At 38.2% G+C, this 15502-nt stretch overlaps 1 protein-coding gene across 7 annotated transcripts in view; it reads left to right on the top strand.

The window, feature by feature from the left end:
• The window catches only part of NOL4 (nucleolar protein 4), a 455220-nt gene that overhangs the window by 273143 nt on the left and 166575 nt on the right, over positions 1–15502 (top strand). For 2 of the 7 annotated variants that reach the window (XM_036762316.1, XM_036762308.1), the window contains exon 1: positions 11226–11244. The exons of the other annotated variants lie outside the window; for them this stretch is intronic. In XM_036762316.1, coding sequence (XP_036618211.1) covers positions 11226–11244 — 19 coding nt within the window. Of the gene's footprint in view, positions 1–11225; positions 11245–15502 lie in introns of those variants that run through there. 7 annotated transcript variants of the gene reach the window in all.

Genomic DNA, 15502 nt, shown 5'->3' with positions numbered 1-15502 from the left:
GAAGCCTAGCTTGCAGAATCTTAAGCATAACTTTGCTGGTGTGTGAAATGAGTGCAGATCAGTAATTTTAATGTTTTTTGGCATTACCCTTCTTTAGGATTGGAATGTAGACTGACTGATCTTTCCAATCCAGTGGCCACTGTTGTGTTTTCCAATTTTGCTGGCACATTGATTGCATCACTTTAATAGCATCATCGTTTAGGATTTTAAATAGGTCAGCTGGAATCCCATAACCTCCACTAGCCTTATAGTTAGCAGTGCTTCATAAGGCTCACTTGACTTCATTCTCCAAAATGTCTGGCTCTAGATCATTAACTACACCATTGTAGTTCTTGGTGATATTAACATCTTTCCTTCAATAGTTCTTTTGTGTATTCTTGCCACCTCTTCTTAATTTCTCAAGCTTCTGTTAAGTCCCCACCATTTTTGTCTTTTATCATGCCCATTTTTGCATGATATCTCTAATTTGCTTGAAGAAATCTCTTATGTTTCCCATTTTATTGTTTTCTTTTATTTATTTCACTGCTCACTTAAGAAAACTTTCTTATCCTTCCTTGCTGTTCTCTGAAATTCTGCCCTCAGCTGGGTGTTTCTTTCCCTTTCATTTTTCTTCTTTCCTCAGCTATTTATAAAGCCTCAATAGACAGCCATTTTGATTTCTTGCCTTTATTTTTCTTTGGAATGTTTTGTTGTTGCTGTTGTTGTTGCTTCTGCTGCCTCCTGTACAATATTGCAAAACTTCTGTCCATAGTTCTTCAGACACCTTGTCTAACAGACCTAATCCATTAAATCTATTCATCTACTTCATATTCATGAGGAATGTTATTTAGGTCATACCTATATGATCTGATGGTTTTCCCTACTTTCTTCAATTTAAGTCTGAATTTTGCACAAAGAAGATCATGATCTGAGTCACAGTCAGATCAAAGACAAGTAACTTCCAAATTACTAGGGAATAATAGATTTGATTTTAGGTAAATAACAATCATACTAGGCATTCACTTGAGATGGATAATGTAAAGAGGAGTTCCCTAATGCTTTTTGGAGGTGTACCTACAAAGAAAAGAATATGCGTCTATAATATTATATCTGTATAGATTATATATTGGATGTAATGAATGAAGGTTCCTAGCTTATGAGGTCCCACCCAAAATAGCTTTCTTAGCAGGCACATCTTCAAGACATATTAGATGCAATTCTGCTCAAATTAATTTACTTATTTAGTGCCATGCCAATCAAACTACCAAAAAATTATTTTATACAGCTAGAAAAATGATAACAAAAGTTGTCTGGAGGAATATAATGTCAAGAATATCAAGGGAATTAATGAAAAAAATTGTGAAGGAAGGTAACCTAGCTGTACCAGATCTCACACTGTATTATAAAATGATAATCATCAAATAATATGGTACTAGCTAAGAAATAGAGTGGTGGGACAGTGGAATAGATTGGGTAGTAAATGACCACAGTAATCTAGTATTTGATAAACTCAAAGAACCAAGCTTGACAAAAACTACTGGGAAAACTGGAAAACAGTATGGCAGAAACCAAGATCCTATACCCTATTCAAAGATAAGGTCAAAATGATTTGGGCATAAATGGTAAGGTGTTCTCTTTCTGGAAGAAGCTAAATGTTTAGGTTGGTCCCTTGATTTCAAGACTTTTCACACATGAACACTTACATGAGAACTTGACTTCACATTCTACCTCTGACAATTCCTACCTGCATAAACTGGGACAAACCACTTACCCTCTCTAAAGTCCAGTTTATTCCTCTGTAAAAGGAGGAGATTGGACTTAGATGGCTGTAACAGCAATCACACTGGCACACCCAGGGTGGCTGCTAGTGCAGGTTCTTTTATCTGCTTTAGTAAGGAAAGATAGCTGTTTCAGAGTCAACAATCTTTCTTTTTTTAATAACATAAAATACAAACACAGGAAATACAGAAAAGAGAAATAAAGACCAACAGACAGGGCTCTACTGCCTGAATCAAAGCTTTACATCCTCCACTGAATAGAGAGCCTTTACCTCTGAGGAGTTGGGGAGCTCTGAACACATGGCCACTCAGAGTCTTGACCAGGCAATCACAGCATCTTTCTCATAAGTGAGCCCCCAAAGCAAAAGCTCAACTCTCAGAATATATACTCTTTCAGGTAATAGGCTCAGAGCTGGAAGGCATCACAACATCACAGTGGGACTCATTGCCTTATTAACTTAATAACAAAAGCAAGCTTCCCTTAATGGGCTCCACATGAGGCCTATTAATGGGCAGGGAAGATCTTACACCCCCCATTAACATTACAATGGCCTCTGAGCCTCCTTCAATTTTTGGATCTAGGATCTTGTGCTTGAGTACTCACAAAGGTGTGTGCACATGTGGACATGTGCACACACGCGCACGTGCACACACACACACACACACACACACACACACACACACACTTTGAGCTAAGTAAATCAGTAAGTATTAAGTGCCTTCTATTAAATGCTAGGCACTGAGGATCCAGATAAAAAGATAGTCCTTGCCCTCAACAAGATTATATTCTACTGTCAGTCAGTAAGCACTTATTAAGCTGTATGCTAGGCACTATGTGCTGGCAATACTAAGAAGGGCAATAAGACTCCTCTGGGGAAAAGAGATTCAGCATGTTCACATTAATATATACATAATATATATAATAAACATAATATATACATAATAAACATAATAATAATTGCAGAATCTTAATAAACACAATACATACACAATATACATAATAAATCCCCAGTGATTCAGATGCTGCTCTTAACACTAGGGAAATCAGGAATACTGGAATCAGGAATATCTTTTGTATTCCTGATTGAAGGTGACACTTGAAATGAGCTTTCAAGGGAGCCAGGGGTTCCAAGAGGCAGAAAGAGGAAGAGGCAGGAATAAGCATTTATGTAGCACCTACTATGTGCCAGATACTATACTAAGTACGTTTATAAGTATTATGTCAGTCAATTCTTATAACAATCCTGTGGTATAAATGCTGTCATTATTCTCATTCTTTAGTTCTTATTGTTTAGTCATTTTTCCGTCGTGTCTGACTCTTCATGATCCCTCTGGCATTTTCTTGGCAAAGATACTAGAATGGCTTACCATTTCTTTTTCCAGCTCATTCTACAGATGAGGAAACTGAGGCAAAGAGGTTTAAATGACTTCTCCAGGGTCACACAGCTCTTACGTATCTGAGACCAGATCTGAACTTGGGAAGAGGAGTCTTTTGGACTCTAAGCCTGGCATTCTATCCACTGTACCACTTAGTTGCCCATTCCCATTTTAGAGTTGAGGAAACTGAAGGCAAAAAGAGACTAAATGACTTGTTCAGGTTCACACAGCTAGTAAATGGTTAGGCTGGATTTGAACTTGGTTTTCCTGACTCCAATCCTAGCACTCTATCTACTGTGCTACCAGCTGCCTCTAAGTGAAGTAAATTGAGAGTACCACAGGAATGAGGAGCAACCTGTATAGACACGTAGAGATGAGAGATGGAAGGTCGTGTATGGAGAACATGCAATAATCCAGTTTTGCTGGAATATTAGGGGGAGTAATGTGTAAGTCATCATCGGTCCACAGAGTCCTGATTGGTAATTACCTTGATCAGAATTCTTAAGTCTTTAAAAATTGTTTTTCTGCACAATGTTGTTTAATTCAACAAACATTTACTGAGGATCCACTATACTCCAGGCACTGTTAAGTGCTGGAGATACAATTAATAAAAGATAGTCCCTGCCCTCAAGGAGTTTACACTCTAAAGGAAGAGACAACACCCAAGAGTAGGCAGGAAAGCTGGGGTGGGGTGGGGTTTGGCATTGAGAGGAAAAGGAATGGGACACCAGGAGTTACTTGGTGTGGGGGTATCTTGTTCCATGGAATTAAAGCCAGGCAGGGCAGGAGATCCAAACTGGATTGAGCTGGGTCAAGTTTCTGCCCTCTATAAAGGAAGGCATAAAGAGGAGATTATTATTCCACCCTCCATCTCTCCAATCAGAGGGGAGAAGGTGCTGAGGGATTTGGAGTCAATCAAGGCTTGAGTTAGCAGCAGCTTGGTGGTGAGTTTGGATATGATTGTCCTGGGAGGGGCATCTTATTCAGTGTAGTTGAAACCAGGCAGAGCATGGCTTAATACTTAATACTGACTTAAGTGTCAGTATTTTATCCTGTTGACAACAGGGACCATTGAAGTTTCTTGAGGAATGAGGTGACATGATCATAACTGTTGTGCAAAGGTTATTTTGGCAGTAGAGTGGAGAAGGATTAAAGAGAACAGAGTCTTGAGCCAAGGAGACTAATTAAAATGTTATTAAAATGGTCCAGATGAGAGGTGATGAAGCTCTGAACTAGAATGGTGATAATGTAAGTAGAGAGAAGAGGATGCATCCTGGGTAAGCTGTGGTTGTAAATGAGGGAGAGGGTAGAATTGAGGATTATTGGGTTTTCAAACTAGTGTGACCAGAAGCATTGATTAGAGTACTGTGGAGCTCAAAACAAAAATAAAGAATTTTGGAGGGGGACTGGGTATAGTGGGAAATTTTATGGGTAGGTTGAGTTGGAGATGTTAATAGGTCATCCAGCAGTAAACGTCCAATGGGTGACCTCAGGAGAGAGTGAGGGTGAGGGTGAGGGTAGAGAGAGGGAGGGGGAGAGAGAGAGAGAGAGAAAGAAGAGAGAAAGAGAGAGAGAGAGAGAGAGAGAGAGAGAGAGAGAGAGAGAGAGAGAGAGAGAGAGAGAGAGAGGGAGAGAGGGAGAGAGGGAGAGAGAGAGGGAAAGAAAGAGGGAGAGAGAGAGGGAAAGAAAGATATTTAAGAGTCACTGATATACAAGATGAATAATTGAACCCATAATTGGTAATTGAGGTCATGAAAAAAGCATATTGAAAGAGAAGGGGACCTAGAATTGAGCTTTGAGAGATACCCATGGTTAGGAGCTAGGATATGGATGATGATTCAGCAAAAGAGATTGAGAAGGCATGTTCAGAAAAATAGAGGAAGAAGGAGAGTGGTGTCACCAAAAACCAATGGATGAGAGAAGGAGAGGGTAGTCAATAGTGGCAAATACTACAGAAGATTGAAGCCATTAGAATTAGCAACAATTATCACGGCATGATAAAAGACAAAAATGGTGGGGCTTAACAGAAGCAGAAGTGATTAAGAAGGGGCAAGAATATGCAGAAGAACTATACAAGAAAGATCTTAACATTAGTGATAATCATAATGGTGTGGTTACTGATCTAGAGCCAAAAATTTTGGAAAATGAAGTCAGTGATGGACTGATGGAAAACGAATGTAGGTGATGGAATTCCAGTTGATCTATTTAAAATCCCAAAAGATAATGTTGTTAAAGTGCTGCCAGCAAATTTGGAAAATTCAGTAGCAGCCACTGGATTGGAAAAGACAGTTTATGTCACAATTCTAAAACGGGGAGTCAGGGGGCCAATGCTGAAGAATGTCCAAATTACTGAACAACTGCACTCATTTCACCTTCCAGCAAGGTTATGCTTAAGATTCTGCAAGCCAGCCTTCAGCAATATGTGAACCAAGAATCATCAGAAGAACAGGCTCGTTTTTTGAAGAGGCAGAGGAACTAGAGACCAAATTACCAACATTCACTCGATTATGGAGAAAGTAAGGGGGTTGGGGCAGCTAGGTGATACAGTCAGATAGAGCACCAGCCCTGGAGTCAGGAGGACCTGAGTTCAAATCTGGCCTCAGACACTTGACATTTACTAGCTGTATAGCCTTGGGCAAGTCATTTAACCCCAATTGCCTTGCCTCCCCCTTCAAAAAAAAGAGAGAGTAAGGGGCTTACAGAAAAACATCGACTTCTGCTTCATTGACTCCACTAGAGTCTTTGACTATGTGGATCACAACAAAATGTGGAAAATCCTTGAGATTTGGGCGTACTAGATCATCTTATTTGTCTCCTTATGTGGACCAAGAAGCAACATTTAGAACCCATTAGTTTCAGGTAGGAAAAGAGTACAACAAGCACCAGTTTATGACACCACACTGATGGCAGAAAGTGAAGAGGAATTTAAAAGCCTCTTGATGAGGGTGAAGGAGGAGAGTGTAAAAACTGTCTTGAAACTGTACATCAAAACAGCTAAGATCGTGGCAACTGACCCCATCTCTTCCTGCCAAATAGAAAGAGAAGAAATGAAAAAGTAGTTTCAGATTTCATATTCTTGGGCTCAAAGATCACTGCAGACAGTGACTGCAACCATGAAATTAAAAAACGTTTCCTCTTTGGAAGGAAAGCTATGTCAAATATGGACAGCATATTGAAAAGCAAAGATACCACTTTGCCAACAAAGGTCCATATAGTCAAAGCTATGGTTTTTCCTGTAGCAGTGTATGGTTGTGAGGATTGAACTATAAGGAAAGTGGAACACTGCAGAAACAATACTTTCAAATTATGGTGCTGGAGAAGACTTTTGAAAGTCCCTTGGATGGCAAGGAGATCAAATCAGTCAATACTTGAAGAAATGAATTCAGACTACTCATTGGAAGGTCAAATACTGAAGCTGAAGCTTAAATGCTTGGCCACATAATGAAAAGACAGTACTCATTGTAAAAGACCTTGATGCTGGAAAAGATTGAAATCAAAAGAAAAAAGGGACAGCAGCGGATGAGATGGATAGATAGTTCCATGGAAGCAATAAACATGAGATTGGACAGACTTCAGAGGATAGTAGAGGTTAGGAGGGCCTAGCATGCTATTATATCTATGGGGTCACAATTGAACAACAACAATAAAAATCATGTGGTTTATCAGTTATACAATATAAATACTATCAATACCATCAGATGAGGGTTGACAATTTTTTTTTGGTATTAAAAAAGGCTTCTTATACTCTATAAGTTGGAATCCACAGGTAATAGATGCATTAGAAATTTTTTTTCTATTTAAATTTATTTATTTAACATATTTGGTTTTCAGCATTGATTTTCACAACATTTTGAATTACAAATTTTCTCCCCATTTCTACCCTCCCCCCCACTCCAAGATGGCTTATATTCTGGTTGCCCTGTTCCCCAGTCAGCCCTCCCCTCTATCACCCCCCTCCCCTCTCATCCCCTTTTCCCTTCCTTTCTTGTAGGGCAAGATAAATTTCTACGCCCCATTGCCTGTGTATCTTATTTTTTAGTTGCATACAAAAACTTTTTTTGTTTTTGAACATCTGATTTTAAAACTTTGAGTTCCAAATTCTCTTCCCTCTTCCCTTCCCACCCACCCTCCCTAAGAAGCCGAGCAATCCAACCTAGGCCACACATGTATTATTATGTATAACCCTTCCACAATACTCATGTTGTGAAAGGCTAACTACATTTTGCTCCTTCCCAACCCATCCCGCTTTATTGATTTTTCTCCCTTGACCCTGTCCCCTTTCCAAAGTGTTTGTTTTGATTACCTCCACCCTCATCTGCCCTCCCCTCCATCATCCCCCCGCCTTTTATTTTTTTTTTATCTTCCTCCCTCTTCTTTCCTGTGGGGTAAGATACCCAACTGAGTATGTATGGTATTCCCCCTCAGGCCAAATCTGATGAGAGCAAGGTTCACTCATTCCCCCCTCACCTGCCCTCTCCCCTCCTCCCATAGAACTGCTTCCTCTTGCCACCTTTATGCGAGATATTCCACCCCATTCTATCTCTCCCTATCTCCCTCTCTCAGTATGTTGCTCTCTCATCCCTTAATTTCATTTTATTTCTTTTAGATATCTTCCCTTCATCTTCAACTCACCCTGTGTCACACATATATATACACATAGATATATACATATGTACACATTCACTTATATACATACATAAACATATATATATGTGTGTGTATATATATATATATATATATATATATATATATATGCATATTCCCTTCAGCTACCCTAATACTGAGGTCCCATGAATCATCCATGTCCTCTTTCCATGTAGGAATGTAAGCAAAACAGTTCAACTTTAGTAAGTCCCTTGCAATTTCTGTTTCTTGATTACCTTTTCATGCTTCTCTTGATTCTTGTGTTTGAAAGTCAAATTTTCTGTTCAGTTCTGGTCTTTTCACTGAGAAAGCTTGAAAGTCCTCTATTTTATTGAAACTCCATATTTTGCCTTGGAACATGATACTCAGTTTTGCTGGGTAGGTGATTCTAGGTTTTAATCCTAGCTCCATTGACCTCCGGAATATCACATTCCAAGCCCTTCGATCTCTTAATGTAGAAGCTGCCAGATCTTGGATTATTCTGATTGGGTTTCCACAATACTCAAATTGTTTCTTTCTGGCTTCTTGCAATATTTTCTCCTTGATTTTGGAGCTCTGGAATTTGGCAACAATATTCCTAGGAGATTTCTTTTTGGGATCTATTTGAGGAGGCGATCGATGGATTCTTTCAATTTCTATTTTGCCCTGTGGCTCTAGAATATCAGGGCAGTTCTCCTTGATAATTTCCTGAAAGATGGTATCTAGGCTCTTTTTTTGATCATGGCTTTCGGGTAGTCCAATAATTTTTAAATTATCTCTCCTGGATCTATTTTCCAGGTCAGTGGTTTTTCCAAGGAGATATTTCACATTGTCTTCCACTTTTTCATTCCTTTGGTTCTGTTTTATAATATCCTGATTTCTCATAAAGTCACTAGCTTCCACTTGCTCCAATCTAATTTTTAAAGTAGTATTTTCTTCAGTGGTCTTTTGGACCTCCTTTTCCATTTGGCTAATTCTGCCTTTCAAGGCATTCTTCTCCTCATTGGCTTTTTGGAGCTCTTTTGCCATTTGAGTTAGTCTGTTTTTTAAGGTGTTGTTTTCTTCAGCGTATTTTTCAGTATTTTTTTGGGTCTCCTTTAGCAAGTCATTGACTTGTTTTTCATGGTTTTCTCGCATCCTTCTCATTTCTCTTCCCAATTTTTCCTCTACTTCTCTAACTTGCTTTTCCAAATCCTTTTTGAGTTCTTCTATGGTCTGGGGCCAGTTCATGTTTTTCTTGGAGGCTTTTGTTGTAGGCTCTATGACTTTGTTGTCTTCTTTAGGTTGTATGTTTTGGTCTTCTTTGTCACCAAAAAAAGAATCCAAAGTCTGAGACTGAATCTGGGCACGTTTTCGCTGCCTGGCCATATTCCCAACCAACTAACTTGACCCTTGAGTTTTTCAGTGGGGTATGACTGCTTGTAGATTACAGAGTTCTATGTTCCACGTTTGGGGGGGAGGTGCCAGCTCTGTCAGAGCCGCACTCCTCCTTCCCCAAGAACCCCCAGTCCAGGCTGGGCTTAGATCTTCAGCAGGCTGTTGCACTCCTGCTCTGATCCGCCACTTAATTCCTCCCACCAGGTGGGCCTGGAGCCAGAAGTAACAACAGCTGTAGCTGCCCCACCTCCGCTGCCCCCGGGGCTGGAAGCCGAACTGTGAACTCCTTCCACTGCCGCAGCTTTTCCCACTAACCTTCTCCGCAGTCTTTGGTGTTTGTGGGTCGAGGGGTCTGGTAACTGCCGCAGCTCACTGAATCAGGGCGCTAGGGCCCCCTCTGCCCAGCTTCTGTTCTGGATGGTCCAGGCCGCTCAGTCTGTGCTCTGCTCTACTCCGTTCCCAGCTCCCAGCTCCGTGTGGGATAGACCTCACCCAGAGACCATCCAGGCTGTCCTGGGCTGGAGCCCTGCTTCCCTCTGCTCTTCTGTGGGTTCTGCCGTTCTAGAATTGGTTCAGAGCCATTTTTTATAGGTTTTTGGAGGGACTCTGGTACGGAGCTCACTCTAGTCCCTGCTTACCAGCCGCCATCTTGGCTCCGCCCCCTGCATTAGAAATTTTAAGAAAGAAGAGATCAGTGGGGCTGTTATTGTCAAATGTGGAGTTTTTGTTGTTTCTTTTTCTTTTGAAGAGGTGAAACTTACTTGGCTTTGAAGGATGAGAAAAGAGAAAGAAGGGAGAAGTGCACTTTTCAGGTGGGCAGCAAAAGTACATAGGTGATAATGATCCACGTATTGTGTGCTATGGACAAGAAAGTGATGGTCCTAGTTGTTTCATGTTTCATATTAAATAGTAGTAAGATATATAATTGGATGTACCCAATGGGACAAGACTTCGAAAGGTCATTTGTCACCTTTTAAAAATGCCAGGAGTGGGAGGAAGGTATTGCGGGACATGAGTGATTAAGAGAAGGAACAAAGGGCCAAAGTGTTAGGTTGGGCTGCGTACTTTCCTAAGTAGTTTTTAAAAGTTTTTGTGGTGTTTGTTTTTTCCTCAAAATTGGTAAGCTTTCTTAAAGGGCATAGTTGTTTATTTCTGTAAATTAAGTTTAAAAATTTGTTTTAATTTTAGGATGAAGGGAATAATTTCTGTCCTAGGGGATATCTGTAAAGTTGAGTTACCAAAAGGCTTTTACATTTTGGAAACTGATAGTAAAGTTGGCTTGGGTGGTGTAAGCTAGAGGCTCTAGCCTGTTAAGGCTAAATTTTCAATTTCTAATCTCGATTTCATGTATATTTTTTAATGTCTCTTATTCCATGGGCACATGATCTTACTTAAGACCATGCTGCAAATATGATGAGTACCCATGTATAAAGTTGATTTCAGTGGGCTCTGTGTGTGTGTGTGTGTGTGTGTGTGTGTTAGGGGGAAGAGTAGAAAATGGGGATATTTTAGAATTAATTGTTGAATATGGATCTCAAGTTATGCATTTGCATGTGAAATATTGATATGGATATTCAAACAGATTGGTGAATATCTTAAGTACTTTTAAGGTCTGCACCAATTTATTGGGCTAAAGGAAAAAAGAAAGAAAAGGATAAATGAGAAAATGTGCCATCTAATGCAAAAGACATTGCTCAGTCAGACAATTGACTCCATTTTAGCAAACATTGAGTGTCCTTGCCAAGCTGTTAAATCCTCCCTATAGGCCTGAAGGACAAAACTAACTAAACCAAATACTCATTTCCCCCTTTCCCCAACTGCCCTCCTGATGTCACCAGGTTCCACACCCTCCCCTGTTGCTAAGGACCCTGGACATTCTTATTTTTCAAAGCTCCAGGTGCTGTTTTCCCCTGGTGTACAAATTGAGAGTGCTCAGGTATATATGCTATCTATGGTCCTTGGGCTGAAAACTTGAAGGAGGCACCTTCACTCAGGTTCTGTAAATTCTAGTGCCAGATCCCAAAATATAAACATTTGAACTTCTGTGTACAGTCCTACAGTCCAGTACCCACATACCAGCATCCACACATGATGGAAGAAAAAATGTTGGGTAAGGAAGCAAATTTCAGCTTTAACAACTGAAAATGCCAATGGTTTAATTATGTTAAGCGAGAATAGATGGTCTGCGATGTTTAAATTGTGAAAAAATACTTTAGCTGATGCCTTTAACTAACAAAACATAGGTACTAACTCAATCACATGAAGCTAGTCAACATAATGTGTAATTTATTCACAGTTTAATGTCTTCTGACTGATACATATGTGTGTATTTACATATACACGTATACAGATAGACATGTATCCAAATATTGGGCTTTATTATTGCAGACATTGAAGAATATACATTTAATTTTAATCGTAAGATGGTGACATTTTGTTACAGGAGTAGCTCTTTTGTTTAAATTATAAATTGTGTAACTATATATGTAGTTATAAGGGATTAAAACATTCATTTATTCCTCACAAAAAATATACTATTTATCCAGGAATGAAATATGCTAAGCTGTTCAATTTTGTTACCTTGGTAACATCTGGAAAGAACAACCAGCTCTAAAAATATTTTCTCCTTTATTATTTATATTTTATGGCAAAATTACAATCATAGCACTTTTGTTAAAGAATATTCTAACAGATGATAATTTTCCTCTTCCATGAAAATGAGGTACATGTTTACTACATAGGCATGGTGATTATAAATTTAAGAAACATGTATGTTCAATATATGACTATAGTCAGAGTTAGATTTATATTGATTTATATTTATGTTAATTGTATATTTCTTTTAAAATTTAATGCATCTAAAAGGGTATTTACACAATTAAGCAGGGGGATAATATTCTCTTTATAATGAACACATTTTATAGCTCTCTGAAAACAAATATGAAAATGTAAAATCAAGTAAGTATGGCAATACTTTGATTTTGCATATATATGTATATGTGTGTCTTCTTTTATTTGATTTCAGAGAAAAAAATTCACTACATTTTATAGCAGGGACTGCTTTCATTTACTTTAATGCAAGGAATTCTATTTACATAAAAAAATATGAGCTACATTTGCCTAGATAGTTTCTATACAAATTACTTCATTAATTTTGCATTTCCAAAACTGCAGGTAATACTTTAGGTAAACTATGTTTGGAACTTATTAAACTTGTAGTTTTAGAAGGTATGATTGTCTACCTTTGGCAAGTTTTGTCCAGCTTTCTAGACTATTCCTATATCCTGCAGTGAAATCTGCAGTGGGAGAATTGTGCCATGAATGACCAGGTCTTTTGATTGTTTTACAAAACTAGGTCCTTAGTATGTAATTGGAATAAATTTATTTGAATTCTTTGTTTACTAAAGTACTTTCTTATAATTTACTTTATGTCTCTTAAATGTAGCATTAGAAACAGGTTTTAGAAGCAATTTAATTCAAACCCTTCTTTTTGCAAATAAGAAAAACAACTTATAGGGGCAGCTAGGTGGTGCGGTGAGTAGAGCACTGGCCCTGGAGTCAGGAGGACCTGGGTTCAAATTTGGCCTCAGACACTTGACATGTACTAGCTGTGTGACCTTGGGCAAGTCACTTAACCCCAATTGCCCTGCCAAAAAAAAAAAACAAACAAAAAAAGCAAACCCCGCCCCCCCCAAAAAAAAAAAGGAAAAAAAAAGAAAAACAACTTATGACATAGCAGGAAAAGCATGGGATTTGCAATCAGCTATGTTTGAATCCTGGCTCTATTTCTTTCTACTTGTGTAAACTTATACTTACCCTCACAAGGCCTCAGTTTCCTTGACTAAAAAATGAGAGTACTGTGCTATAAATGATCCCAGTATCCCTCCTAACTCTAAATTATGTGACCTTAAATTAAGGAAAAGGTTTTCAAATCTTTTGGTCTCAGTTTAACCTTTATACTATTACATATTATTAAGGACCCCAAAGAGCTTTGGTTTATGAGTTATATTTATTAAAATTTACTGTATTTGAAATTAAAAACTGATAATTTAAAATTTTATTTATTAACTCATTGAAAATAACAAAAATAAACCCATTACACTTGACATCAATAAAATGTTTTTGAAAATATCTGTATTTTCCAAAATAAATTTATTGAGATAGGGGCATCATTTTACATGATTTTTGTAAATCTCTTTAATATTTGGCTTAATAGAAGACAGCTCAATCTTGATATCTGCTTCTGCATTCAGCCTGTTATGATATTTTAGATGAGGAGAACCAACTTCAGATATGTAGTTGGAAAAAGGAAAGAGTATTTTAATAGGCAACTAATGTTTTAGTATCATTAAGAAAATAATTTTGACCTCATAGAGCCCCTGAGAGAGTCTTGGAGACCCTTGGGATTCTTCAGACTGCACTTTGAGAACTTCTGAACTAAGGAATAAGCAAATTGAATGACTTGCCCAAGGTCACATAAAAAGTAAATAGCACAGCCAGTGAGTAAAACTCAGGTTCTCTGACTCCAAAGTCACTCTTTTCACTCATGCTTTGTTTCTAATTTAATTGACCGGAAATGGCAACATTTCATTTAGCTCAATAAGAACAATGCCTACTGGAAGAGTATATACGTGAAGTTCACATTTTCAGGCAAACATTTCCATATGATTCCTTTTTTATTCGCATTCCTAAGGTTCTATTTTGTTTCGGGTTTTTTTGTAAATCTGTAAAAAAATCTATTTTTGTACATCATTTTTTTGTGAATTTGTGGAATTTTAATGACTGGATTAAAACAAACTATTGATGCCCTTGCCCAGCATGACCCCTTGAGCTCAGGAGCAAATTCTTACAGTATGAGCATAACAAAGTCAGTGAATTAAGTAGATTGAATTAGATTGTTACCTATGCAAATCCACTCACTATCAGTATGTTTAAATAGATGACAGTTGATTTTTAAAGCTTTATTTTAATATTTCACCATAATATGAAAAGCTCTTATTTGCCTAGTTCTTTTGTTATGCCCTGAAACCCTTGGCTTGTCCCTGCTTTCCTGACCAATTATAGTTTTCTCTCCTATGTTTCATATTTAAATTTCCAAACAGGTTGTCTGGTCAGACTGTCACTTATTCTTTGCCTAACCCCTGTGGCAATCTGGCTCCAGTCCATATCATGCCGCTAAAGTTGCTTTCACATAATTCACCATCAATCTCCACTTAGCCAAGTTCAATCTATGTTACATTTAATATAGTTCAGTATCCCATCCCTATCCTAATTAGATATGATCTCCTTCTTTGGCCAATCTCATGGTTCTTCTTTCTACACAACACTTTCTCCCTTCTTCACTGGCTCCTGTCTTCTCCTGCACCTTTATGAGCATCTTTATTTATATTTAACCCTAGAGCTACTGCTCTTTTTTGTTTATAGGTTTTTTTCCTCATCAAGTACCTTATGTACCCTCATGACTTAGCTACTACCATACAGATGACAAAATCTCTTTTTCTAGCCCCGATTTCTCATTTGATGGTCTTCACATAGATGACTTACTGTCACCTGAATATCAAAATTTGGAACTTGATTTCATTGTCTTTTCTACATCCCTGGAAATGGCATCACCATCCTGGAAGGTTTTGTCATTAATAACAACAATCATTATTATTAGTATTATTATTCCGTTACTCAACATTCAGTGTCACAAAGTCCTGATCATCCTTGTGCCATGATGTCCTTAACATTGCTATTAACATTACCCTTAATGTATAGAAATATTTACAAATTGGTAAAAATAGAAGGTAGTATGAGAAGGATGGCACTAACCTTTGGGAGATCAGGAAAGCTTCATGCAGAAGCTAGTACATGAGCTCTAGGAGAGAGCAGTAAGGAGGAAGTGCATTCCAAGCTTGTGGGATGGACACTGCAAAGGCATGAGGATCAGAGATAAAGTGTTGTACTTAAGAAACAGAGAGAAGGCCATTTTGACTGGATAACAGATTGTTGGAGGGAGAGTAATATATAGTTTGGGGTCATGGTTATGTAGGACTTTAAAAGCTAAACAGAGGAGTTTATTTTTTTTAAAGGGGATAAGAAACTGCTGGCATAGATTGAGTAGGAAACTCACATGGTCAGATCTGTGCTTAAGGAAAATTATTTTGGCAGTAGTGAGTAGGATGGACTAGAGTAGGGAGAGATTTGAGTCAGAAAAACTAAAAAGGAAATTGTTGCAATAATCTAGGTGAGAGGAGATGATGTACATCCTGAAATACGGTGGTAGCTGTGTGAGTGAAGAGAATAGGTCAGATGTAAGAGATGTTGTGAAAGCAGAAATGGTAAGATTTGGAAACTGGTTGGATAATTTGGAGTGAGGGAAAGTG

This window comes from Trichosurus vulpecula, chromosome 1 (assembly GCF_011100635.1).
Source record: "Trichosurus vulpecula isolate mTriVul1 chromosome 1, mTriVul1.pri, whole genome shotgun sequence".
In the NCBI taxonomy this organism is placed as follows: Eukaryota; Metazoa; Chordata; class Mammalia; order Diprotodontia; family Phalangeridae; genus Trichosurus; species Trichosurus vulpecula.
This window is presented reverse-complemented; position numbering and strand designations above follow the sequence as displayed.